Source organism: Platichthys flesus, chromosome 10 (genome assembly GCF_949316205.1).
Source record: "Platichthys flesus chromosome 10, fPlaFle2.1, whole genome shotgun sequence".
NCBI lineage: Eukaryota > Metazoa > Chordata > Actinopteri > Pleuronectiformes > Pleuronectidae > Platichthys > Platichthys flesus.
In genome coordinates, this window is record NC_084954.1 from 14,350,884 (window position 1) to 14,377,116 (window position 26,233).

At 43.4% G+C, this 26,233-nt stretch overlaps 2 protein-coding genes across 2 annotated transcripts in view; one reads left to right on the forward strand and one right to left on the reverse strand.

The window, feature by feature from the left end:
- The window catches only part of LOC133962255 (formin-like), a 55,163-nt gene extending 54,353 nt beyond the window's left edge, over positions 1-810 (reverse strand). Inside the window, exon 1 of the mRNA XM_062397784.1 lies at positions 760-810. The gene's annotated coding sequence lies outside the window, so the exon portion shown is untranslated. The remainder of the gene's footprint in view (positions 1-759) is intronic.
- A 5,801-nt stretch (positions 811-6,611) lies between these two features.
- Positions 6,612-26,233, forward strand: part of LOC133962054 (ryanodine receptor 3-like) — a 35,623-nt gene continuing 16,001 nt past the window's right edge. The window contains exon 1 of the mRNA XM_062397489.1: positions 6,612-6,659. Coding sequence (XP_062253473.1) covers positions 6,612-6,659 — 48 coding nt within the window. The remainder of the gene's footprint in view (positions 6,660-26,233) is intronic.

Here is a 26,233-nt window from a genome sequence, read left to right on the forward strand (position 1 = left end):
TCAACAGTTTTGCAAATCTAGGGCCCTTACAACCTGGATGCCAATGCAGAGATTTAAAACACAAACTGCTCCTCTCACATCATAACAAATTTAAATTAAATTGCCTATCATTCACCTAACGTCCTTGACCTTATATCATCTACACATCCCACTCCGGCATTTGTTGTATAAGCACATATAACACTTCATCAACATTTCACAAGCCTGCAGCATGAATCCTGCCACTCACACGCACAAACACACAGGGTGACGACACCGTTGCATGCAGGGGCTGCCATGTTTACAAGCAAAGCAGAGAAACACATTTCTACTTGTGATCCAAACGATTCCCTCACCATCTCTGCACTGTTTATATGACAACACACACACACACACACACACACACACACACACACACACACACACACACACACACACACACACACACACACACACACACACACACACACACACACACACACACACACACACACACACACACACACACACACACTGCTGTGACGATGATCCTCTGAGCCTGTCACCTTGCAACCACCACGTTTGATGGCAGCACAACTAACACAGCCTTTTAAAGGTTACAGCTGCAACACTACAAGTTAGATCGACACGATTTGTTAGGACTCAAAGTCAATGCAATCAAATTAAACTCCGCATCAGCCTCGGGTTGATGTTTTTATACATAGTAAGTATGTCACAGAGCATTGCACCTGCAGCAGGTAACACACAGCAGCGGCTCGTCAAACACAAACAGTGACTTACCCTCCTCGGTTTAGTAAACACGGCAGATATCCCCCCTTCACATCACTGAGCTGCTGCTGCAGAAACACCGCTGCTTCTCTCACTGGGCTCATCCGCCCCGATGGACGGGAGGCCGGACCAATGGGAGCGTCCACCGCCGGCTCCCTGCTTCCTGATTGGCTCTACGTTATCCATCCACGTCCCACATTGGGAGTGAGTGCAGCTGCAGCCTGGCAGGTGGGCCATGTGATAAGGGGACGTGTTTGTGTGTGTGTGATGGTGTGTGTGTTTGTGTGTGTGTGCGTGTGTGTGTGTGTAGGTGGAGCAGGAAATGGATGGTAATCAGGTTCAAGTGAAGTTTATTTAACTGTGGCCGCATATATGAGAGTTTGGAGGTAAGAGAGCGTCATACTATACCTCCTGCTCTATGAAGGCCCAGGAGAAGCCATCTGTTACCGAGCAGAGACACCTAGAGGCTGACATGAGCACTGCTGCCTCACTCCACTAACATTTTTCAATTCAAAACAACAGTTACATTTTATTACCCAGTTATATTTGTATTTCAAGGAGCAGTAGGGGATTCATTCATATATATTTTTCAGCTTATTGCCACAATGAATTAATTCGTTTGTGCAGCAGCTGCAATAACATCAGAGCCTACTGAAAATGTAAAGGTTGAGTGTGTAAGATTTAGGTGAAGGGATTTATTAGCAGAAATTGAATACAAAATAATCCTTTTGATGTTTTCACCAGATGTTTCATCTAAATTGTACAAGTTATTGTTTTAGAATGAGCCTTTTATGTATAAATACACTATATTTACATATGTAGGGGGTCGTCTCTACAGAGGCCGCCATGTTTTTGACAGTAGTCGTGACTGGATAAACTAAACACCCTTTGAGTTTTTATGACAACTGAAGGTTACCACAGGTTCTCTGTCATGTTTGGAAGGGGAGGGTGTGGTGAGGGGATAATCAGCTGCAACATGCAACTTCACCACTAGATGTCACTAAATTCTACACACTGAACCTTTAAAAGAAAAGGAAACTGAAAAAGTAATACATGGACACACGTTTTATGTGCAAGTATATAGACTTTAATTTCATTAAATCTGGCTGAAATTTCGGCTTGGAAATAAGATTAACATTTCAAAGTTGGAGACCCTACATTACCATTCATGAACTCAGGAATGCAAGAATGATTCACTTTCACCTCCATAAGTCCAAATTCCAAATTCATGTAGTAGACCTATAGTGCTTAAAGGATAATCAGGTCATTTGTTTATAAATTCAGATAACAATGAAACACTGTGGGCTTCATGTAAGTGATCTGTGAAGTTTGTCAGTAGTCAGAAACACCAAGGACACAATTTTGAGATGGGTCTTCCATAATTTTGAAACATAAAAACTCTTTCTGAACAGACTGCGATAAATACGGATCAGGATATGAAGGAAGTCCAAAAGGAGGGAGGCGAACAAGGCATTATGGGAGGAAACATGCAGATAGGTTCAGAGTAGGTCCTTGCAGGTCACATGACCTACGCCAGAGGGCAGCATCGCATCACCACCAGAGATGTGTTCCATTATAGCATTAACAAGTAAGGTCCAATCTGACTTAAGGAAAACAGTGGTTACAGGCAGGCACGCGCACAGATAGACCCCTAGTGGTGCTCAAGCACTGGCCCTTTTGCCCTGGATGAGAAAATTGCCCTTCTGCTGGAGCCCAATTTTGTCTTCATTCATCAATATTTAAGAATAAAAATTACTCTCTCTGTCATCAATTCTCCCCAAATGTGTTTTGATATCTGACAGGGCATTAATTTGAGTTCTTGTGAGAATTTCGCCCCAACATGCTCCGCGGCGCTCACAAGCCCCCGCCGCGCCATGGCACACATATGCAGACCAAACAAGCGACGTATTCCAAGTGTTTTCTTCTCTGGCCAGTGTCTTGTCTCCGAACCGTAGTTGGGAGCTCAGCTCACTGGTCAGGGCCGGCCCTGGCAATGTTGGCCACCTAGGCGAGTTTTCAAATTGGCGCCCCCCAACATACACACGCTAACTGTCATGCATCCCCAAGAACTTTTGAACTGTAAACAGATGCACACACAGGCAGATGTCGTCACAAATAAACATTAATGATGTCCACAATCGGGGTGATTCTTACTTCTATATTGTTCTTTCTTCTCTTCCTCTACTTTGCGGTGCTTTCTGAATTGTGCACCTGATAATTTTTTTTTATTCATCTTTGACTCTAACCGCAGTCTATCACCGCAGCGTCAGGGACACACCTGAGGCAGAAGCGCAAATTCTGTGCGAGCCACAGCCTGACTGTTCACACAGGGAGCCTTCCAGGAGGATGTTTTAGATGCTGGCTTGCTTGTCCACGGAGCCACAGGTGGTGACATCAGCAAATGTCCCTACTGTGCTGGCATTATGGGAAGGTTTTTATACCTCTCTTTGTATTCATCATGCTTCTATGAGGAACTGTTGTGAAGTACTACCTTATTTTTGTTTCTGTTCACGCTGAAATAAAGTGGCTTCACTTGGTCTGACGTTTTCCAAGCACTCAGTAGAGCTCAACAGAGCCGTATGCTTCATCTCTGATCCATGCAGCTGCCTTCTACCAAGTTGTGTGGTTATTGGTCCAGTAGTTTATTACATAAACCTGTTGACTGACAAATCAGAGATGAAAACATAACCTCCACCCATTTATCAAGGAAATGTCACCGACATTAATATTTATTAGAAACACAACAGGAAATTAAAAGTAGAAGCTAGAGAAGCAGAGGAAGCCAGCAGCCAGCAGGGGGCAGCCTCAGGACATCAAAGCAGACTGTGAGTCTTGTAATGGCCGAAGTCAAGGTTTGAAAAGTACTGGGTTATTCTCCAACAATAGGCTTTTAAAGAAGGTTAAATCATCCAGTATCTAAAAGCCAAAAATATAAAAGTAACTTTTGAGTAAGGCTGTCAAATATATGTAGTAAAGTAGAAAAGATTTTCTCTGAAGTGTTTATCAGAAGCAGCATAAAATGACACGGACACACACGCACACACGATAATTTGTCCATCTTCTTAGTGTGCTTAATTCCCTCACAACAATCATCAGGCTGTGTGGCCTAGTCAGTAAAGCGTTCGCTCTTTAACAGGGCGGACCCAGTTTCAAATCCCACTCTCACCAGTCTTCTAGCTGCCAATATACTAAACTCTTTAAACAGGATAGATTTCTCCTACTAACTGCTAAAATAATGAACACTATGTAACTTTATAATAATTAAATATAAAAACAGGAAAAATTAAATTTAAAAAAAAACTGCGCAGGATGTGCGCATCGGGCTTCTGCACAGGATGTGCGCATCGGGCTTCTGCGCAGAATTTGTTCAATGGGCTTCTGCGCAGGATGTGCGCAGTTTCTTTCTTTTTTTTTATTTAATTAAATTTAATTAAATTTAACTTAATTTAATTTAATTTAACTTAATTATATATTTAATTTTATATTTAATTTTATAATTAATTTTATATTTAATTTTATATTTAATTTTATATTTAATTTTATATTTAATTTTAAATTTAATTTTTCATCATCATTTCTCTGCGCTGGTTCAGGAGTAAATGATGCTGGTCTTCACAGGTGACTGACCTACGGCTGTAGCCGCCACCCCCCCACAGGAGATTATGTGTCTGTGTATGGCCGCGGTGCTTCCCGGTTTTACATCTTGTGCGTCCCGGGGTTAGAGGATGATGGTGTGACGTTAATGTATTGTTTTACATTGCATGTGTCACGTCATGATAAATCAGTCTCCTGTGTCGCCTGTACCAGGAGCCGCCCCTGTCACTGGTTATCTTGGCTCGCTGTCTGGCTGGTAACCAGCCGTCCGGACCGCTCTGTGAATAAGGAGGAGGAGATGTTTCTTTACTTGGAAGAAACATCTCCTCCACTCTATTTCTCGGATATACAGCAGGAGCGACACTCGCATCACCTCTAGGTGGTCCGTCACTTCTCGTTATACACACACTTTAAGCGTCTTTTCCCACAATAACCAGGTGCACTACGTCACACCCTACAAACTTTCCTTAAAGGGGCAGGCCATACCTGCAACACAACAGCTCTCGGTCTCATATACAGATGGCAAGAGAAAGCAGAGAGGGATTTTTACACACTGTCTGATAAAGATTCCGACAGTAAAGGCAAGGGGTAGTGATGAATAAGGTTTTCTTTGAAAAGTTAAGTCTTTCATCCTCACTTTCCACCTTAAAACTATGACATGAACTGAACTTTGAACTAGTTCATGAGAGGTGTGAACTTGCACAACACTGCCCGCAGCATCAGACAAACAGGTAACGTCCCCCGACGTTGCTTGGTGATAAATGAACCACAACATTAGCGCCACTGAAAACAAATAAATAATAAACAAACAAAAAACTCAGTGATTTCAAAGCCTTATCCAGCTGTTTACTGCCGTTTGTTATGTTTAATGAAGAGAGAGAGGGAGAGAGATACAGACAGACAGACAGAGAATATAAAGGCAGTTTTACTGTTCTACAAATTAGAAAAGTTCACTAGTTTTGTTTAATTCAAAATCGTAATTATTGAAATGAAAAGTAGGTCTTAAGTTGAGCTACATGACAGTCTGGTGAGGTATATTGTGGTATATTACTAGTGTAATGCTGCTTATGCTTCAACTCTGTCAGAAAACAGTAAAAAAAAATTGTGTGTACTGTGTTGTCAGCTTTATAGAGATTATGTAAGTCACTCTTGATAATTATGCACAACATTGATTTATCTCATTTATCAAATTTGCAGCATAATGCCAAGAAAAGAGAGATTCCAAAAGCAGAAGGACGGGGAACTGCAGCAAGCAGCTCAGGGTACAAGCTCTCTTTTATCTTGGATCAGGCCATCAACTTGTAAAACAGATGAGGGAGAATCAATAACCCTACCTGGTCCAGAGGAGCCCATCACATCACTAACCCTAACCCTAACCCTAACATATTATTTGGTTATTCAATATGGCCTTGTTTTTTCTGTTTTTGCCTGGTATAAATAAATGCATGGAATTAAGGTATAAACGTAAATATGCGGTGATACGAAAATAAATAGTTTTGACGTGGTATTGCTTTTGAATGATGATAGATGTATTGCCAATATAAATTATGTCAGGTGGTCGCGATGGGTTCTTCGGCTTTTTTAATTGGTTGAATTTATGAAGTGAAGCGTCGAAAGCAAATTTTCATTGAGATCTTCAGAAGCAGAGATGCATCATGGCAACACAGATCTGTGAATCAGGTGGATTCGTGTTGATTCTTTCGAATGTTTCTCTAAATAAAACAATATTTGATGTCCCCTACGTGGACAGTGATACACTCCGTTGTAATGAATGTGTGGCGGTGGAGGCTGAGCAGCAGGGAGCTGGCCGTGGTGCTGATCTGCTCCAGCACCGAGACGATAACGTGATGTGAACGTGGAGCTATCAGAGGGGACGTGGCTCTAAACACTGGCGCGATCCACCATCCCTCCGCTTTCTGCTTCTATTTTACCCGCTAATGTTTGAATATTGCCGCGGCCCCGGTTGCATTAACGCGGTTTGCCGGTGACGTGGCAGATAAAGACCCCGCTGCTGTATCTGGGCTTCACGACACACTCCCCCAGCTCGCTCCAGCCCATCGATGCTGCTGCTGACACACACTCCTCCTTCTCCTCCTCCTCCTCCCCCTGCTCCTCCTGCTCCGGGCGGTGCGCGGCGGCCTCAGTGAAACACACACATGCTGCGGTCGTGTGCCCGCTGTGTATGGTCCGCGGATTAGCTATATGCTAGTATCGATAGGTGAGAGGAGCCAGCGGAGGCTTCCCGAGCGCGAGCAGGCTCCTGTGCGGACATGGCTGAAGGTGGAGATGGAGAGGATGAGATCCAGTTCCTCCGGACTGTGAGTACATTTGCTGCCTGTTTGCACTTGAAGCGCTGCTGCTCCGGTGATGTGGAGAAATGTGTAGCTCTCCCTCCTCTGTATCGCTGCCCATCGTTTGTCTTGCTCCTCTGGTGATATTTCATCGCATCGCCTCTGATAAACTCGCGTCTTGTTGCACATCTTGGAGGCGGTGATAGTGCCCCCGTTGTTTTGCGCATCGCTCCCCGACAGCTATTGTCTTCCCTGCAGTCTCTGTCTCAAGAAGTTGACAGTACTATTTCTCCTGCCGTGCAAAACTTACATATGCACCATCCTGCACCCTCTCGGTTACAAGTTGTAGTGTGATTTCACTTATAATCTCTGAAATACTCAGGGTTGATCTACAAGGCTGAATTGTTCTTGTAGTATCACTTCAGTCTATGTGAGAATGAAGGCAGCTTCGAACCAGTGTGCTCACTGTGCAGTCAAACGTACCAGTCTGGCAGTGTTGGCTACACGTCCAGACAGTCGCCCCAGGGTTCCTGTGCAGCAGCAAATATCTATGCAAATGAACAATTTGTAATAAATATCTCTGATGCACCCTGCCATCTGAATTGTTGGACGTAAACGCAGTTTAGACTCTACAAGAAACTACCTGCGACTCTCGTGCCAAACGCTGCAATGAAAACCTTTGCCACTTATTACTAATGAATAATTTTAGTTAGTGTCGGGGCTTGGATGTATCTGGCAGCGCGTGAACTTGTTTTCTGCCACTGACAAAGATAGATGGTGACATGATCGGCTCATCTCTGGTGAAATGCATCGAGAGATATATCATGTCTGAAAATACACTCTGATCTGGTTAATGAAGGAGCGGAGAGCTGGACGTCTTCCAGATAGACCACCGAGACAGTAGGAGGTGTTTGGTCGCACATATCTGTGGACCTGCTGCTTGTGGTTTACCTTTTATTAAGCTGCTCACACATGCACAACTGGCTGTATCATAGAGGTATTTGTATTTTTATGTAAATCATTGTCATATCTATTGAATTTATTCCCATTATTGTCAGTTTCTTGAGGTTAATTGAGAGACAGATTTTACAAAGTACAGATAACATTGTCGAAATGTCAAAAGAGATCCAAGCAGACAGTGTAGGTCCATGACTCTGCCCTCAAGTGACAGCGTCTCGGCTAAGTCGGTCTTTGCTCTGTGCTGAAAGGCTCTCTTATCTCCGGGGAAGGCGGCGGTCTTTAAAAAACGACCCCTTCCTTTCACCTCCTCCCATGTGGCAGAATCTGCAACCTTTAAACCACAGCACACAGAGGTCACAGCATCAGCATGGCTGCCGCTCCAAAGGAGAGCTGACATTTCATCGTACACCTTCACACTGCACCTCTTCTCTGAGCTCGCATTGAAAAACCAACAATCGGCAATTAGAATCATGATTGTAGTTTTTGTAAGAGTTGTTTTGTTTTTTTTTTGCTTAATTTGACCGCTTTGGCCCTATTAGTTGGGTTCATGGCAACAACAGTTTTCCCCTCCAGATTTGACCATTGGAGTAAAATTGAGATGGCGTTGAATAATAGGAAACTACTGTTGCCTTAAAAAGGGCTTTGCAGCTTGTTGCATCTCCTTAAATCGGGAAACAGCTGACGGGCTGAATGGTGTTGTGATGTGAGCAAGCTCAGTGTTCATGTGCGTATCTGTGTGTCTGTGTGTGTGTGTGTGTGGCTGTGTGGCTGTGTGTGTGTGTGTGTGTGTGTGTAATGAATGCAAATGTAGAGCTGAAGCTGTGTGGTGCAGTCAGGCTGCACCAGACGTGCCACAGCAGAGCACAGTGCAGAAATTATTCATCAGTCCAAGCGAGGCGCAGCTGAACTAGTCTGTGTAGAATAACCAAAGACACACACATGCACATGAGCATGTACAGTACATGCCCACACATGCTATAGAGATACATATTTATCTAGACTACATGACTAAATTCAGTCCTGCAGAAACAAATGCTCAGATTAGATTTGCACATGCCTTTTCCAACACACACACACACACACACACACACACACACACGCACACACACACACACACACACACTTACATTGGCTCTAACCCTGCCTTTACGTTGTATGACTTGATGGCAACAGTGTGCTGAGACATGTAAGGGGCCATATTTCTTGCTGGTGTCCAAATTGTTAGTGGAGTCAAGGAGCTTGATGAAGCAGCTCACAAACGGCCTTCTCTCTAACAACACAAAGTAATTTCCCTGGAGTGGGAGCAGAAATGATCCCTGCCGGACTGCTGCTGCTGCTGCTGCCTATAAAGCCAAACTCAGTGGGAGGAAGGGAGAGGAGGAGTGGGGCATGGCGAGGGTATATCAGTTTTGGGTAATTTGATGTTACAGGAAGAGGAACGGTGCTGATTGTGAGTCCCCCCGTAACTGCTGTTTAATGTCAATAGGAGCAGTAGGCTGCGCAGAGTTTAATAGGGCTGCATATTCTACAGGAACTTTATTCGTTGTGTTTGGAAAATCTCCTCAGATGCACCAGCTCCAAGCAGCATAGTGAATTAAAATATCAGCCTCTGGTTTTATGGCTCAGGAAGTTGGTTAAATGAAGTGTGTGACCACGATGCGCCACGCAATCGCAGAGGAAGAACAACAGGGAATCGTAACAAGAAAGTTTTGTTCCTGTGTCATCCTGCTTTTTCTTTTAATTCATGCACCAATCCCGACAGAGCGCCTCTTATCAGTGAAATCATGACACAGCATGCGGCGTGACCGTCCGCGCACGAACACACGTGCACAGCTGCTGCCGAGGACCACCCCCCCCCCCGCAGGTGAATATCAAATCCTGGTGATCTATTAGCAGGTTGAGTGGGAGGAGCGACCTTGAAAAGGCCAGACTGGGGCTGTGACTAATGCACTGTGGCAGCACTCGGCTTGTTTATGTGTAGGCATCGGTCTCACTTTGCATCCGGGCGTTGACTGTCGATGCGGCATGCGCGGGAAGAAGTAATGCAATGAGCCAAAACAAGCAGGCAAAAAGAGAAAAAGGTACCACAGCAGAAAAAACCTTAAACAAAACAAAAGCGAAAGAGAGTGAAGTGATAAAGGAGACTTTTCTTCTGGGCTGTGCGGTGTGTGTCCCCGTGGCGTCGGTGCCAGAGCTCGCTGCCTCCTCACCCACTCAAGTCTCTGAACACCCTGCTGGGTCGCTCTCTCTTTCATTCCCTTGTTGCCGTTCCTCTTGTCGGCTCTGTGCGTCTCTTTTCGGCTTTCACTTTCATCCCGTTTCCCATTTCGCTGCCTCACTTTTTCCTGCTTTTAACTTTCGTCTCCTAATCTTTCAGCTCTCCCCTTCCTGTGCGTCCTCTTTTTCACATATTCATTGTGATATCTGCCTTGGCTTTGCATGTTGTGTGTATCTATCTAGCTGAATAGGCGGAAGATCCTGGGAAGGCAGAGGGTCTATCTCACAGCTCCATGTTGCCCCAGAGGCAACAGGAGTTGTCCTTGATCTGCACTGAGCAGTCAGATATAAATTATCTTTACTGTAGCGACTGCAGGGATCTTTAACTAGGCCGTTTTACTTAAGCAGAGTGCACGTGGAACACGTTTTCAAGGTTTTTGCTGACCTTTCATCCCAAGTAGTTTCTCAGTGTCACATATCCATCACGACTTCCGCTCCACAAGTATTCCAGACGTGCTGTCATATCTGGCTCCTCCTGTTTTCTCTGTCACTTGCCCTGCGTATAATTATTAGCGATTACCATGAAATTATTCCCACTGAGGGGAATTCAGTTCGGCACATCGCTGCATTCTGCTTGACACTAAGGAGGGGAGCTTTAATGTTATTATGATGAGGTCTGCTGTCATTTCATGGTTGGATTCAAAAAGTAATAGCTCAGTTTCCTTGGCGGCCGAAAGGCGTTTTGAGTGTAATGGCGCAGATCTGAGCGCAGAGATCCACTCTGCAAATAGAGCTTGTGAAAACAAGACATTTTCTTAAAATGATGCGACCCTAACCCTAACCCTAACCCTTCTGACTGCCTCGTTCTTTTTGCATATATCTCAACCCAATGCTACTATATATGTATGAGATTCAGAAAAGTGATGCTTAGTGTGGATGCTTCTTTTTCCTATATAACTCATTTATTTCTGACCAGGGATAAAACGGCTCCTGGTTTCATGTTAATCCTGGTAAAATTCTAAATGGTTAGTTCGTTGTACAGTTTAAATCTTAATGTTATTACTGTGGCTATTTGGTTGATACAGCATCAACCAAAGTTAAAAAGTTAAAACATGGAGGCACAAGTGCACAGGCACTGACACCCGAGGAGCTTCTTACGTGCTCTGGCCAAGACTCACATCTTCTAGCATTCATTGTTGCCAAATTGAATGTGTTTTAAGATGCATGCAATTTGGCAACTATGGCTCAGAGGTTAGAGCGCATGTCCTCTTACCAGAAGGTCCGCAGTCCGATCCTATTCTTTCTCATTCTGCATGCCTTAGTGTCCTTGGGCAAGTTACAGAGCCCCAAATTGCCCCTTCTAATAGAGAAAAATGCTGCACATAGATGCACTGGGTGAGTGGGTGAATGTAAAACTGAACTATAAAGTCATCGAGAGCTCTCTATCAATACACAAAAAAGAATCTTGAAATGACATTTTCACGCTGTTTCATCTATTTCTGACACACTGTTCTGGGCCAAGTTCAAATTTGATTGATGGATGTTGGTTCTTTTCTTAGACAAGTTGCATTTCAGTGACTCAAAGTGCAAAGTTTCATCATCATGTATGAGGCGTATTCATCTAACTGATACTTCCTGCATGGCACTTAACCTATATCCTCACTGCCATGTTGATTCACCTCATATCTACCATTAGCATCACCTGAGACTCATTCACAATCCTCACTTTTGCTGGAAAGTATGTTGGCGTGAGGTTTGAAGTGGGATCGGCTGTTTCTCTGTGTTGCGTGATGAAAATAGAAAGATTAGATAGGCCCCGTGATGCAGAGTGAATGGAGCCAGCAGGCCTGCCCGGAGACAATCCGGTGTAAAGCTGCTGTAATGAGATATTGATCGTGCCACTAAATGAAGAAATTTCCCCAGTAATGTCGGTGGCATGCAGTAAGCAGGCCTGATTGATCTGGTGTTTCGGAGCATGAATATTTAACAAGGCAGCGTAGGAAGCGCCTTCCTCCTAACCAAGACCCCGTTGTTCTTTTCTCTTGGTCTGAAGACCTCTGTCACATCAGCCACTCATGTTCTCAGCTGTAGTGTCAGAGGGTGGAAAGCCCCGATATGACTGCACTGACTAATGTGGACTCATCCAAAGTAATGCTGGGCTCCCAGGATGCACTTGTGTCATCTGTTGCTTTGCGGAAGTTAAGTGCTGCAGCTGTTGATTTTAATTATTAATGAACATGTCTATAATTTCTTTTAATCAAACGATCACTTATGTCAAATGTTAACAATGATCACACATATCCATCGCAAATGACCTAAGGCAAATGCTTGGTCTTTAATTGCCTACTTGACCTCCCCACTAACCAGGTCACAGTTCAGTTTCTGTTGACCTCAAATTAAGGCAGCAAATCCTCAAACATGGGATATTTTTATATTTTTCGTTAATACATATATAATGGTCAAAGGTCAAGGTTATGCTAGGCTCATAACACATGTTTTGGCCTCTTGAACTTGATATCACACGTCTGCCTGTAGGGAATTTCTTAAGATATTTTACAAGTTGTCACTTCAAATATTAACTGATTAGATTTCACTGGTCAAAGGTCACATGACATGCGTAATTATTGAAACTGCTTTGGCTGGGGGAAGCATACAGCCAGCCAGAGTGCAGTAGTTCCAGTTTTTTAATGGAGCCTTCATCTTAATGATTTTATTGTTAAAGGATATTACTGGATCCTCATTCTCTTAATAAAATATACATTGTATAGACTATTTTACCCGTAGTCTGGTGTCAGTGATAAGTCAAGTGTCAGTATTTACTTATCCTGTACATTTGTTTGTACATGTGAATGAAAAAAAAAGCAGAATTACTGCAGTCAGCTGACTAGTTAAAATGATACATTAGTTTTGTCATTTCCGAATCTCAAACCTATCTATGATTAAAAAACACCTTATGAAAACTCACCAGAACTATCTGTTCAAATGTTGTTTTTGTTCTACAACCCTCCCTGGTTGTTGTGCAAGTTGTTCTTCACTGCAGGAATAAAACACCCTTTGTTCACTGACCAGTTGCCCCGTAATGTCCCACCTTATTTAGAGGGACAATTATTTTTCCCTTATCTTCATACATACCACAGGTGCTGATGATTCACAGCCCTTTTTGCTTTGCTGTAACCTCTGCTGTGCTCTGTGGCCACCTGCCGATATCCACAGTTGGCTGCCTTGGACCCGACAACAGTGCAGTGTAATCAATCCTGCAAGCTCCACTGACACCATACAGAAAATGTATAAACCTGAGATAGCTGCACACCAATGCTGTTAGTCCCAAACGCTTAAACCACACTACTATTTTGGTATACGCTACCAGTCGCCTGTGCAAAAAGTACACACAGACAGATACACACAGACACACACATTCATGTATCCTAGCCCTTCTGCTTTAGTTCAGCTCACCATTTCACTTTCTCCTCTTCATCTTGTTTAAATTTATAACCTAAAATCACTTGAGCACCATAAGTGCATACTTGCCACAGTCTCCTCAGCCATCAGTGACTGTTAGCTGCTGCTGCCTCCTCCATAGCTAGCAGGGCCATTTCTCATCTCACATCTCTATCTGCTTCACTTTGCCATTGCTTCTTGGCAGTCAATGTTGGCTAAAACATGAAAGGTTACATTTCTAAATATGCTACGGTACTACAAAAAGCTGTGGCCATAGAAAATCTGTGCAATCCTCATATTTGTACTGGCATGTTCTTTTCTCATCTTTTCCTCTAAAATGATCACAGCAGTCGGTGCTGTAGCACCAAATGTACGTATCTAAGTGATTGATGGGCGTGAGTTCATGGTGAAGTGGATCCATCCATTGATGCATCAAGTGCCACACAACTGACTGAAGTATAAGTTGGCCAACTGAGTTTTGGGACTTTCCCATTTGGTTTTATTATCTCATCAGGGGACATTTGCAGACAGTGTTGCCATGGCAGCACATCTGTCACTACTTGCCTCTCACTCTCCAAAAAAAAACCCATCAACAGATCTAGGGCCTTTCTGGACACACCTCAGCTACTTTCTTTGGAAGACAGTCACCCGCCATGCAAGCGACAGCCACACCTTTCACTGTGTCTACTCTGCTCAGTGATTGGCAGAAAGGTGGAGCGGCAGTTTGTTATCCAGATGGAGACAAAATCTACCTTTACGCAAGCACTGAATAATTGAGGAGCTGTTTGTGCTTGTGTGATCGCAAATGTCAAAATCAGTTGAACCAGGCAACAAATGAACAGCCAGTACCCACTTTTATAGTCTATGTATTGTTTTTGAAATGACAAGGTCATTGATTGGAGAATTCCCAGTGAGCGAGTGGGTGTGTTACCTAAATATTTCCAGTAGGTGCGAACACGTCTCACATAGACAATCCCTGGTTGCGTGTTGGATGTCTGTAATGGCATGGTAATGTCTGGACACTGAGAGATGACATATGTAAACGGCTTAAATAATATTCTTTCACTTGTAACTTTCTCACTGAGTGATCATTCGACATGTACATACACACAAAAAATACAGCATTGTCATCAACTCAAGTTAAGTGTGTGTTCATTTTATTCGATAACATTGCAGTTATAAAATCAATATGTAAGCAGTGCAGAGCAGGATGGCTTGGAAGTGACTGCTGGTTAACATGTAGTCTTCTGTTAGTCTTCTGAAGTCATTATCTCATTGTTGTAGTTTGACAACAGTAATCCAAAACATGTAACTTTAAACAACTTTAACTGGGAATCCAACGGCATTAAAATGCTGTATGTGAGCACAAAGATTGGGAGAGAGGAGAACAGCTAATGGGCTGAAACTAGTTGACACCTGGCAGGAGGCAAACTTTACCAGATGTCCTTGCTGCGCAGTGAAATCTTTAATAGTGAAGTTTCACAGCAAGATGTTTGCTGAACGAATAGATGTTTTTTCAAGTGTCCATTGCAGAGTGTAGCAAAGCCAGGAGACAAATTAGCAAAGGTAAGTGTAAAGAGTGGAAGAAAGGGGAATAAGCCAAACTATGATGGATTGTAACCCCTTCCCCTTTGCTCATTGTTTTTGTGCTAAGCTAACCGACTAATGTGCCTGGCTCTATGTTGAACTGGTAAATATGACGCTTCTAGCAGTCTTCTTTTCTAACTCTTGGCTGGAAAGCAAAAGAGTATATTTAGCTTGGTAAAGCATAAGAACAATAAAAAGACAACACAATGCTAGAAGGAAAGATGCTTGTTTTGGTTCTATCTTTGTTTTCTCCAGCGTTTCATGCATCCCGATAAAGCAGAGTGGGACGCATTGGCATCAATTATATCCTCCAGCAAGGCGTCACAGTTTTCTGCCATCTTACCCCAATCCAAACCAATGAGTCGCCTTTTTCATAATTAGCTGCAAGGATGCTGTCAAATTCATTAAAGGAGAAGAAGTTTGGCTCATTTAAGATGCTCTTCACACAGGGCCTGCTGTGCAACCAATATTGCTATGGTTTCCCTCCTTGTGCAACTAACAGTCCTTTTACTATAGAAACAATGACATTGTTTAATTTCACCATGGATGAGAATCGTTAAAACTCGTACTGCTTTTGTTTGCGCTACATAACATCAGCTCCGGTGTGTCTGCCGTAAATATGTCCGATGTTCCTTCTTCTTACTGTGCCCCTAATAAGTCATTTGAAGTGGTGATTACTGCTGCAATCTGCTGCTGTCGAAGCTAACTTTACAGTGTCTTTCTAAGCTAAGCTTGACAGTCTCCTGGAAATGCAATGCCAGATCATAATGCTGCGGGCAAGATACTCCCAGTGCAGGATCTTCGCACATAGATGCATCTGCTGCCACAACAACTGTTGTGTCAGGAAAATGCAATGATGTTTCCCCCCAGGTGCCAAAGTCTCAGTCTTTTCATCTGCTATTGACAACGGTGGCGTTTCCCAACTCATAAAAGATTCATACCTCTTTAACAACCTCTGCGTCGCGCCATGCCAGCACCGATGAGGAGATATCACCCTCTTTATTGGGCCTTGTTGCTACAGAGTCAACGATGTGTGTAACAAAGAAATGCACTATGCTGTTTTGCCGGCAAGACAAGGCAATTCATAGGTTGTTTGTACAGCTAAGTTAACTACACATTTTATCATTAGCGCGTAACATCTCTGGATTTGAAGAGCATTCTCTGCTAAAATAGCATTACTCTCTCACTTTTTCGTGGCTTTCTACTTTCTTCAGGTCCTCTGCAGTGCCTCAATAGAGCAGAGCTGTATCTAGCCCTGCAGGCGGGGAACCATACAGAGATGGTGGAGCACTTTTTACCCCTCTGAGTGGCTGAGTACCTCTACAGCAGTACTCCGTTTTTCTCAGCCCCCAGTAACACTCCCTCCTAACTTAGAGAAGTGTTACTTTGGCACTAGAGCTAAGGAGCTGACACTTCAAAAGTACCCCGCCATGCTCTTAATGGCCTCTTTCTGAAATGTATGACAAATCAGAGTGCTGCGGGTTGATATTTGATGCAGTAAAAATGTTCCTACAAGAGGCTTTTTATTCAATTCTGCTGCCCGATGAGGGGAGATGTCTGTTTTTCAGCACCACAGCCCTTCTTTTTCCCACCTGCTTTTCCATGGCATTATGCGGTGGGTGATATGCCCCTAAATCTTCACCATTGGGAGATTAGTGAAACTATCTAAGAACTGTCTCAGTTTGCCTTCCCCTCTCTTCTGTGATCCCTTTTCTCTGTGTCTTTGACACCACAACCCTTCACCTGGGCAACCTCAGCAGTCCCTGAACAAATAGAGTTTGACACAGCAGTGCCTCAGCTGTAGTTCAGTCTCAGCTCTCTGTTCTGTGCTGGGGGCCTGACACAGCTACACTTGGAAGCATGTGGATCAGCGCTATGAAGAAGCATAGTCAGGTCAGGCCTTAAAGGACAATGGATATTTTTATCCCAGGGAAGCTGACAGTGTGATCACCATTATTGCATATACAGGGATTAATACTGTTACTCTTCTGAGGGCTTTTCAGAGCAGAGTCAACTGTAATTTGTAAACAACTAATTTAATTTTATCTTAAACTGTGGCTTCTTGACAAAAGCAAAGGGATGAGGGGATTGGATACGTCTAATTTACATCTTAGCTTATTATAAAGACCAAGGTCAACATGGGAAAACAGCTTGGTTCTGTTAAAAAGTACAAATATAACCTGCAACCCTTGAAGTAGCTACTAATAGTAGGATAATTCCAATTCAACTGTCTTGGTTTTTGCGGATTAAAGAAATGAGATGAAATGTACCTGGTTTGAGACGACTGGATTTATTAACAAGAGCTACCGCTAGCAGCCGGTTGGCTCAGCATAGCACAGAGTCTTGAAGGAGGAACAGACTGCTACCATGGCTCTTTTTCAGATGTAAAAAAAAAAGTCACTGCCCCTAGTTCATGCTAAGCTAAGCTAACTAGGTGCCGTCTATAGCTTCATATATTTACTATGTAGACATGAGGGTAGTATCAATCAAGCTCTTCCAGCTCTCTGTAAGAAAGCAAACAAGCATATTTCCCCAGTGGCTCCTAAACATAGTTTCATATAACCAACAATACAACATCCTTCCGGCTGTGGCATCTGAAATACCTGCAATCACTGCTCCCTTTGGTATTCTAGGTCACTCTATTCCCACTTTCTTGACCTGAAAGCAAAGTGCAATCTCCATCCCGACACAGCGCGGGTCAATCTGTAGCGTCACACTTTTGAAATACCGAGGCGACATTCATGCTTCACTTCCTAGATGCAGGATGCTTACAAATGCACCTGTTAGTGCTGCTCTCCCTTTGGACCTCCAGGAAGAATCTTGCCCTGAAATAACACCACATATTGCTTGTCAGAGATTAGAAGCAGCCAGTTTTACCCTTTTCTGGGTTCCGCCACCAGAAGACTCAATCCCCTGGAAATGAGGATACTCTGCAATGAGGTAGCAGAGGGTGTGGAAATAGTTTGTTCCCTCTGTTTCCTGGAGCAACCCCCAGCTACAGTGCTGTCTCACATTGGCCCCGAGCATCCCCACTAGGAATCATGTAGTAATGAGAAACAATCTCCTACCAGCCCATTCTTCTCCCTTAATAATTGTTTCATCTGGTCTGAAAGCAGTTAGGAACAACACAGCGTTGCGGCATCCCTGTGTTTTCCATTTTGTTCAATAACCAGGACAGTGGAAGCACAGAAGAGATGAAAATGCTTACTTAGCCTGTCACATTAAAGCCACCGCTGGCGATGCAAAGCAGGGCTGCAAGGTGCAATAAAATACTATACAGCCTCCCTTCTCTGCATCCTCTCCACTGAGACCTGGGAGGGGTTTGATCTGCCTTCAGGGCTCCATTAGTAACACTTGTGTTTGGGGCTGGATGGCCTCGGACCAGCACTACAGCCCTGAATGTCCATGAGTGAGTATGTGAAGGAGTAATAGAGTTGAACCTGTAAGTTACACCATTGATCAGGCGAGTGTTGCATGATTGACTGAAGATACACCATTAATCGCTAAGTTTTGGAAGTTTCCCGATTGGCCGTTGTTCTTTTGAGAATGAAAGAGAAACCTCACATCCTCACAACTACTCCTTTCAGTCCACCTTTCTCATCTCAAACTGAACAAGGCAGAGAAGTCTCTCTGGTTGTCCTCTGGAACAGTCTCCTGTTTCACATGAGGATAATAGTAAGTTATCCTAATAAATTTAAATCTAATCTAAAGTACTATCTTTTTAATCTTGCTTTTAATTCAGCCTGAGTTTTGTCAAAAAATTCTGTTATATTGTATTTGCACTTCCTATCCATACTTGTATTGCTTTAATTTGCCATAATTGTAAAATCACTTTGGCTCGTTGTTTATAACAGGCTCTAAATTTTTACTTGCTTGACTTGACTTGACTTTACATTTCGGGCAAAAAATCTCTATTATCTGACCTTTTTTTGCAACATTTTTGACAAACGTTGCTTTCTTCTTCCCATAGAAGAGAATCACCATTATTGCCCTGCAAACCTGAGACCCATTTCCCTCTGCGAGTTCTCAGAGTGGTAGAGAGACAGCAGTTTGTTTTCCAGACGGAGACTTTGTGATGTGCGACGGACGGAGGCTGCTATTGCACATGCACTGCAACCCTGAACTTTTCTAAATATGACTCTGGAATAATACGCGTCGATGTAAACGTTCCAACCAGTCGTAGTCTGTGCAACATCCCATTGAGCTAACGCACACTAGGGAGAATATAAATATGATGTGACTTTCCATTTATATGTTAATTAGAATTTAGCACTTCCATCTTCACTTTTGCACGTCTATGTTGTCAATCTAACTTTCTCCTCAGACGACCTGTAGCAGCATTCTTTAGGGGCTGCTTATCTCTTCTTTGTAACGTCTATGCCCTAATATGCATACATATACATATATATATCCACCAAACCTGACATACATTCTGTCACTTAAGATGCAGCCGCCCCCCCCCCCCCCCCCAAAAGCTATTTGGCTCACAACAGCCCCATACCTGTCCAATCTTTAAGATGGATTTTCTCGCTCCAACACGGTTGATCCTCTTCACGGCTGTGGTGTGTGAGGGTATGCTGATTGGGTAATTAGATCGCCTTCAGTGATTAGACAGTGAAGGTCTAAAGTGCATTATGTGTTACAGTCAACAACCTGTGAGGATCCAATATTGATGGGACTGTTGAACCACCACAGATTAGATCATTTTACCTGTGATTGTGTCGCATTTCCTACCTTTTTTTATGCTTGTAAAGAACAGAGGGACAAAACTGTGGTTCAGCTATTGTCTTGCTAATGTAGGTGTAGACATGGTTGGTTCATGTCTTTAATGATTCTCCAAGCGTATTGGATTCATGCTAGAGCAGTCCAGGATGCAGCTGCATGCATTTTGCTGCCGCAGACACCGTTCAATACCAACCTGTAAAGCTGTCATTCTCTCCGGCCTTAGCAAAGCGGTTAAAGGAGGCGGGGAAGTGTAGCGGATGTCGAGATTCATTGATGATGTCACCCTGGCTGGGGGGTTTTAATGATGTGTATGTGAGTTCCTTGTGCTCTCTACAGCCTAGTTTGTCTTTCTTTCTGTTCTCTCTCCCTCTGTCTCCGCGGGTCTGTATGTGCAGTGGGAGCAGCATGTTCAGCAGTTTGCCTCAAGATGAGCATTAGCACGTCCCTTTACACAGCAACACTGAGTCATGGGAACAAATCATTTCGCTCCTCTGGTATAACTTTCGTTCAAACCCCAGTGTGTGAATGCATTGAGCTACAAGTCTGTGAATCACTGCAACAGTAAAGAAAGAGAAGAGCCTGTGTAATCCCCAGCAGAATATTCTGAAGAGTCATATTACACAGCCACTGTTGATACTTGATAACTTTTCACAGAAAGGTATTGGCATGGGGCCTCATTTGGGGTTATTCGACCATGGTGTCAGTGCCGTTTCTTGCCCTGGACACAGACAACCATACACTTGAAGGGGCTTCTCAATTGTCGTTGTTGACTAACTTAATCAGCCATTCTAGGGGCCCCATCTTAGCTCGGGAACCAAGGCAGTAGCCTGTTTTGCCCAGCCTGATGCGATGCCACTGAACATAGGCAATGTCCCATGCAGCTTAAAGCGTTAAATTGTTTGCAAGGAATCACCTGTGGTGCCATCCAGTCAAAAGGTATCAACTCAGTAAACAGGAAGCAACTAGTGTCACAAAAAGCATAGCTGCCACAACTAAGTTTAAAGCAACCTAACACTTGGATTCTGATGAGACATGTATGGTTTCAAATTCTCCTGATGCTATAGGATGGATGTACTGTGGGAAAGAGTGACACGAAAGATTTTTGGTAGAACCCGGCACTAGTGTACATAATTACTTCTGGAAATAGTTTTCACTCTGATTACTGGTGTTCATAAAGAATTTAAATCCCATTGATTTGTCTGAAGTGACAAAAGCACTTGAGTAGGTGTGTGTGTGTTAGAACATTGCCTGTGTGCAGCACAGGCAATGTGCTAACACACACACAGCCGTGGTATCGCCGTGGTATCGCCGTGGTATCGTTTTGGTTATCAAGAATCGTGGACATTTCATGGTATCAGTATCGACTACTACATTGTTGGTATCATGCCATGCCCAATGTTTTAGTAGTGCGTAATTCTAAACTGCTGTCTCCTCTCCTCGCCTACTAATAGGCCTGGGAAACACCTGGTCTTTTTCTGCACTGTGTGAGAGGATAAAGACAAGGTGGGAGCTGCTGCCCAGCTGTATTTCGTCCTGCAGTGCCTGACCATCTGTATCAATCTGTCCAGAACAAAGTCTCAGTGTGTGAGCCAGCCTCTGTACAGTGTTGACTGGCAGCAGGCCCCTGGTTATGATGGGGACGTATTACCTGCTACATTGTAGAACAGTGTCACATGGGGACACAAGCAAGTGGTCTGGTCTGCTACTTCTTTTAGTTTCCATTGTTACGCTACCGTCTCCTTTCCTTTAATATTATTTCCTATTCTGTCCTATCCTACACTTTCCTTTCCAATCTTATCCTACCCCAGCCCCCTACCCCTTTCCCATCCTTTACTACCCTTCCCTTTCTTTTTCTTTCCTTTCTTACCCTACCAAACCCTACCTTACCGTTTCCTTTATTTTCCTACCCTACCTTATCCTTTCCTTTCCTTTCCTTTCCTTTCCTTTCCTTTCCTTTCCTTTCCTTTCCTTTCCTTTCCTTTCCTTTCCTTTCCTTTCCCTTCACATCCTATCCCATCCTACCCCACAACACCCTACCCTGTCCTTTCTCGTCTTCGCTTATCCTCTCCTCTCTTCTCTTCTGCTGTGTTCTACCTTTCAACCTCCTCCCATGGGGCCACTCGGTGCCACCCTCAGATCAATTTGCTGTTGATTCACCAGATTCTTTTGGCACATGATCAAGAAGACGGAGCCAAGTTTGACCTCAAAGAGCCAGGCAGCGAGCAGAAGGCTGCTGCAGCTACAAGAAGAGAATCTGGATTTTATCACCACAAGTCTTTACTTTGATGGGATATACTTAGCAATGGCAATTTCTTCTTAATGGGAGATGTAATTGTCTTTTCTTTATGAACTCTTTGGGATATTTAAGCACACTGTCTTGCACCAGTGCATTTTGTGGGCATGTCAACAAAAATAGTTGTGAGTTTGGGTGATTGCAGCTAGCTTTATGTGCAAGCGTTATTTAAAGCAACACTAGGCAACTCCTACTTTGAAACAGAACCCTCTGGAGGTCCATGTTGGAGCAATTTGGTTTTCACGTAGAGAAAAAACAAAGCATCTATCTATCTATCTGCTGACCACTCACTGAACATAAACACAACTGAGAGGTGGATATTCCTCATGATCAACGTACACCAAACTCCTTCTTGTTTCCTCCCTAAATATTGGAGATAAACACTCTGTTTTACTGATCTACAGTTCGGCATTACTCTTGAACTTACTCTCATTCTGGCAATTTAATCAGTGACTATCAGTCAGATATGGACTTCTCTGCTCACCATAGTTACACCGTGCAAGAACAGGCATTCGAAGAGCGGAGTGAGAAAGAAAGTGGTACCATTCTCCTTAATTCACGTCAGTGTACTAGCAAACTGATTCCGAAGCTGCTATTAATGTTAAAAGTCTGTTCTTGACATGGATGTCTGGTGGGTGGCATGGCATCTTAGAAGCCAACACCCATGTATTACAACAGGAGACTTATTAGTGATGACACTACTTGTCATGTTGTTTCCTGTCCTTTGGGTGGTGCAAGGTTGTACTATCACAAAGTGTTTGTTGACTCATGGGTTAGTCCTGTAACCAGAAGGTCGGCCGTTCGATCCCAGTGTTCCCTAGTCCGCATGCCGAAGTGCCGTGGGCAAGATATTGAACCCCAAATTGCCCTCTCATAGAGAAAGTGCTACAGATAGAGGCACTGAATGAACGTGTGTGTGGGTGAATGTCTAAAGTCGAACGTGCTATTTACCATTTACTTTAAAGCTGAGATGAAGTATGTAGTTGAGCAACACCATCATGAGTTTAGAGGGTCGGGTGTATCATAGTGCAAGCTGTGGCAACACAAGCCTCACGGGAGGAGTTGGAGCAACACATGAAATACTGGAGCAATTCACTTGCTGTCACACCCGGGCTCAGGGTGCTCAAAAACAGGAAACATTCTGTTTTACTGCAGAGAGGTGCTTTGGCTCTTTTCTTTCTCTTGCTTCAGCTTGTTTGTGTCTCTAAGATACTTTGTGACTCCAGCATTACAGTGGTTATTGTAGCGCCTCCAGGATGTACTTGAGAATATGTTGCCAAATCTCTGCAGCCCTCCGAGGTGCATTATAAGGTGGAAAGAGGTTTCTTCCATGAGCTGATGGCATGCACTGCAGTGCTGTAGATGCCTCTTCAAAAACATAGGCTGAGGCACTCCAGACTCCTCCTGAGAGCGCTTTTGGTCTAGATTGTTTCTACTTATGCTGAAGAGGAACAAAGTAACGTCAAGTTTCACAAACCCTGGCCGTCTTATCTTTGTTGTGTGGAGGGCTGGAATCAAAACTATGCAATCTAGTGTTTCCCAAGCTTTAACAAGCCTGTAAACTCTGTCATCATCAGACTGTGAAAAATAGTGAGTAGTGCCTGTTCTAAACATGCCTGTTAAGAATGGGCTGTTGTTTGGCTGCAAAAGTGGCCTGCAGTAATTGAGCCGTGTCAAGTAAAGACCTGCTGCTGGACTCAGTCCGCAGAACCCTGAAGCTGCACCATCGCTACTTGACAAAGTGCTGTTCACCTGTTGACCGGAAGAATCAGTTTCTGTTGTCATGATCAACTCTTCACTCTTGTCACCAAATTAGACGCTGCACTTCTTTGGACCCTTAACAATACACAGAATTGTTCTATATTCTAGATGCGCCTTCCACATACAGACAGACAGATTTTTCTGGGTAGATAGTTTATTAGAAACCGTATTATCTGGCCTGTAGGGCAACTCTGGCATGAAGTCTTACACTCTCAGGACTTTGGTGCTTAACAGGCAGAGTGTCTGTCCTCTCAGCCTGAATTCATGTACAGATCAGAGCAGTAATTATCTTGCTCTGTTTGGGAGACCTTTGGCATACCTACCTGTCACTATGGCAAACCCTCCTCCAATGGCATCATTACCCTGGAGCATCAGCAGAGCATGATTGGCTGAAACCAAGGAAATGAGCCGAGTTGCCACCAGTACCCCCGCTCATTGATATGCTGCAGCGTTACTCACACAGGTCTCTGAGGGGTAAGGTATAGCTTTACGCTATTGTTGTATTGCACACATGCAGACACACACACACACATGTACAGCAGAGAAGACAAATGCATGGATTTACACAACACAAAGCAAAGAGAGTGAGAGAGCGGGAGAGAGGGAGCAGTATGAAACAATCCAATTCAATCTCAAGGTGCCCTTGGAGACACAGCTCTCTTCGCAGACAGTTTAAAGATTAATGTTTTCTTTACTGACATATATAGAGAGATCATCTCCTGGCGTTACATTCTGGTGTTGGTTTTTAGCCTCATTGGTAGAGTGCCAGTTTTTGACCCTAGTCTTTGCTCTGAAATGAAATAAGTCAAAGCTAGTGGTTGTCCAGAGGATGAATCCTGATTAATCTAGTGACGCCTTGACTGGAAAACAAGGCTGAGTGCCAGAAGCAGGGATATTAAAGATATAATATACAACCATTCGTCATCAAAATATCTAAAAACAACTATACCCTTGGGTTTAAACGTTTGTAAAATGTAAAAAAAAAAAAGAGAAATCTCCAATTTTATTCGAGGAACTTTCGTAGCATTTTAATTGATTGTTCTTTTACCGTGGCTACTATTAGTTCTGGGCAAATGTCATCTGAGAAAGGAAAATTTCACTGCTCGCCACCTAATAAGTTTGTATTGGTCACTTCTAATGGATCATAATCTACTTTAAAATGAGCAAAAGTTACTCAACTTTTCAATCGTTTTTCCAACTTTTTACTTATTCATCCCAAACTGAGGCCAGGATCTTTTTTCCCCTCCTTTCGTGACTGACATCACTTAGTCGTTTACCTATGAATGATTAATAGTAGTGAGGCGCACCCCCCCCCCCTTTCTGTAGCAGGCAGGTACACTGGCGGGTCAGTGAGAAAGAAAGGAGAAAGAGAGAGAGAGAGAGAGAGAGAGAGAGAGAGAGAGAGAGAGTTTTTTCATTTCATTGAACCTAAGTTGTGGGGGGGAACAGGTCCAGTTGTTGGCCGAAGAGATGCAGGGACGTGAGTTAGCCACTACTTAAAGAGATGCTTGTGTGTGTATGTGTGTATGTTTGTGTTTGTGTCTATAGTTTGTGCATCTTGGCATGGAGACAGCCAGGAATGTGATGCGTGGATCGATACTGTCCCTATGTGGCCCGAATCCACCCTGTACCTGCTCCCTCAGCGTTGAGACTGATTTCATGTTCCAGCCCGGTCATGTGATGATTTGCCGTAGGAAACACAGAGGACTATTCATTTCCATCTGAAACTTGAGTAGAATTTTCCTATTGATACAAGAGAGTTAGCATCCTGCAGAGTCCTCCCCATTACAATCAAATGAAGGGAATGAATCAGTTCCAGCCGTCTGTATTAGTCTTAAGTACATTTGGTGCAGCATGATAGAATTTAAGAAGAAAGAAGAAGATGGAGAAGGTGTATGCTCTCTACTTAGTGCCCTTCTAGTTCTGTGATGCTCCACTGTGCCTCAGACAAAAACTAATGTGCTCACACTTTCACTCCTAGATTCTGTCTCACTTCAACTTTATTTGCTCAGTTGCCATAGTTACATGATGACAGTTGCAGTTGAACCATCTTCCTTACTACTCAAATGTGACTGAAAGCAGCAAAGCCCTTTTAAATGGTCTTTGGGTTTCTTGGATTACAACTTTTGGAAAAAGTCACAGACTAAGATGTTGAACATTGTGTTTGTTAGATAAAAACATCTATGGAAATATACTGTATATGCTCAAATACAGTATATACTAATGAAATGTCAGACATATGTACTTATGCCGTAATCAAGGCCGTGTATTTCCATGTGTTTTATATGCCGAAACCATTTATTTATATAAACCACTATTTCCTTTTAAAGCAAAATACAACCGTTACCATAGAGGTGAGCAAAATGTAAAAGAGAATGACAACTGAAACCTGGCTGTTAGTTCCAGAAATCATAATCATGGACACCCCTGCACGCCTTCACCCCTTTATCTGTTCTCTGTAAGGGTAAAGTCTTCACAATAGGCTCTGACCCTGAATCTGTCCCTTTGCCACATCTGAGGCGCACGTGAGCATCAGCACAACTCGACATTATCATCTGCGTGCGTTTTCGAATTTGCCCCAAGGCTTGTCATATTGATTTTCATGTGGAGCTTCTAATGC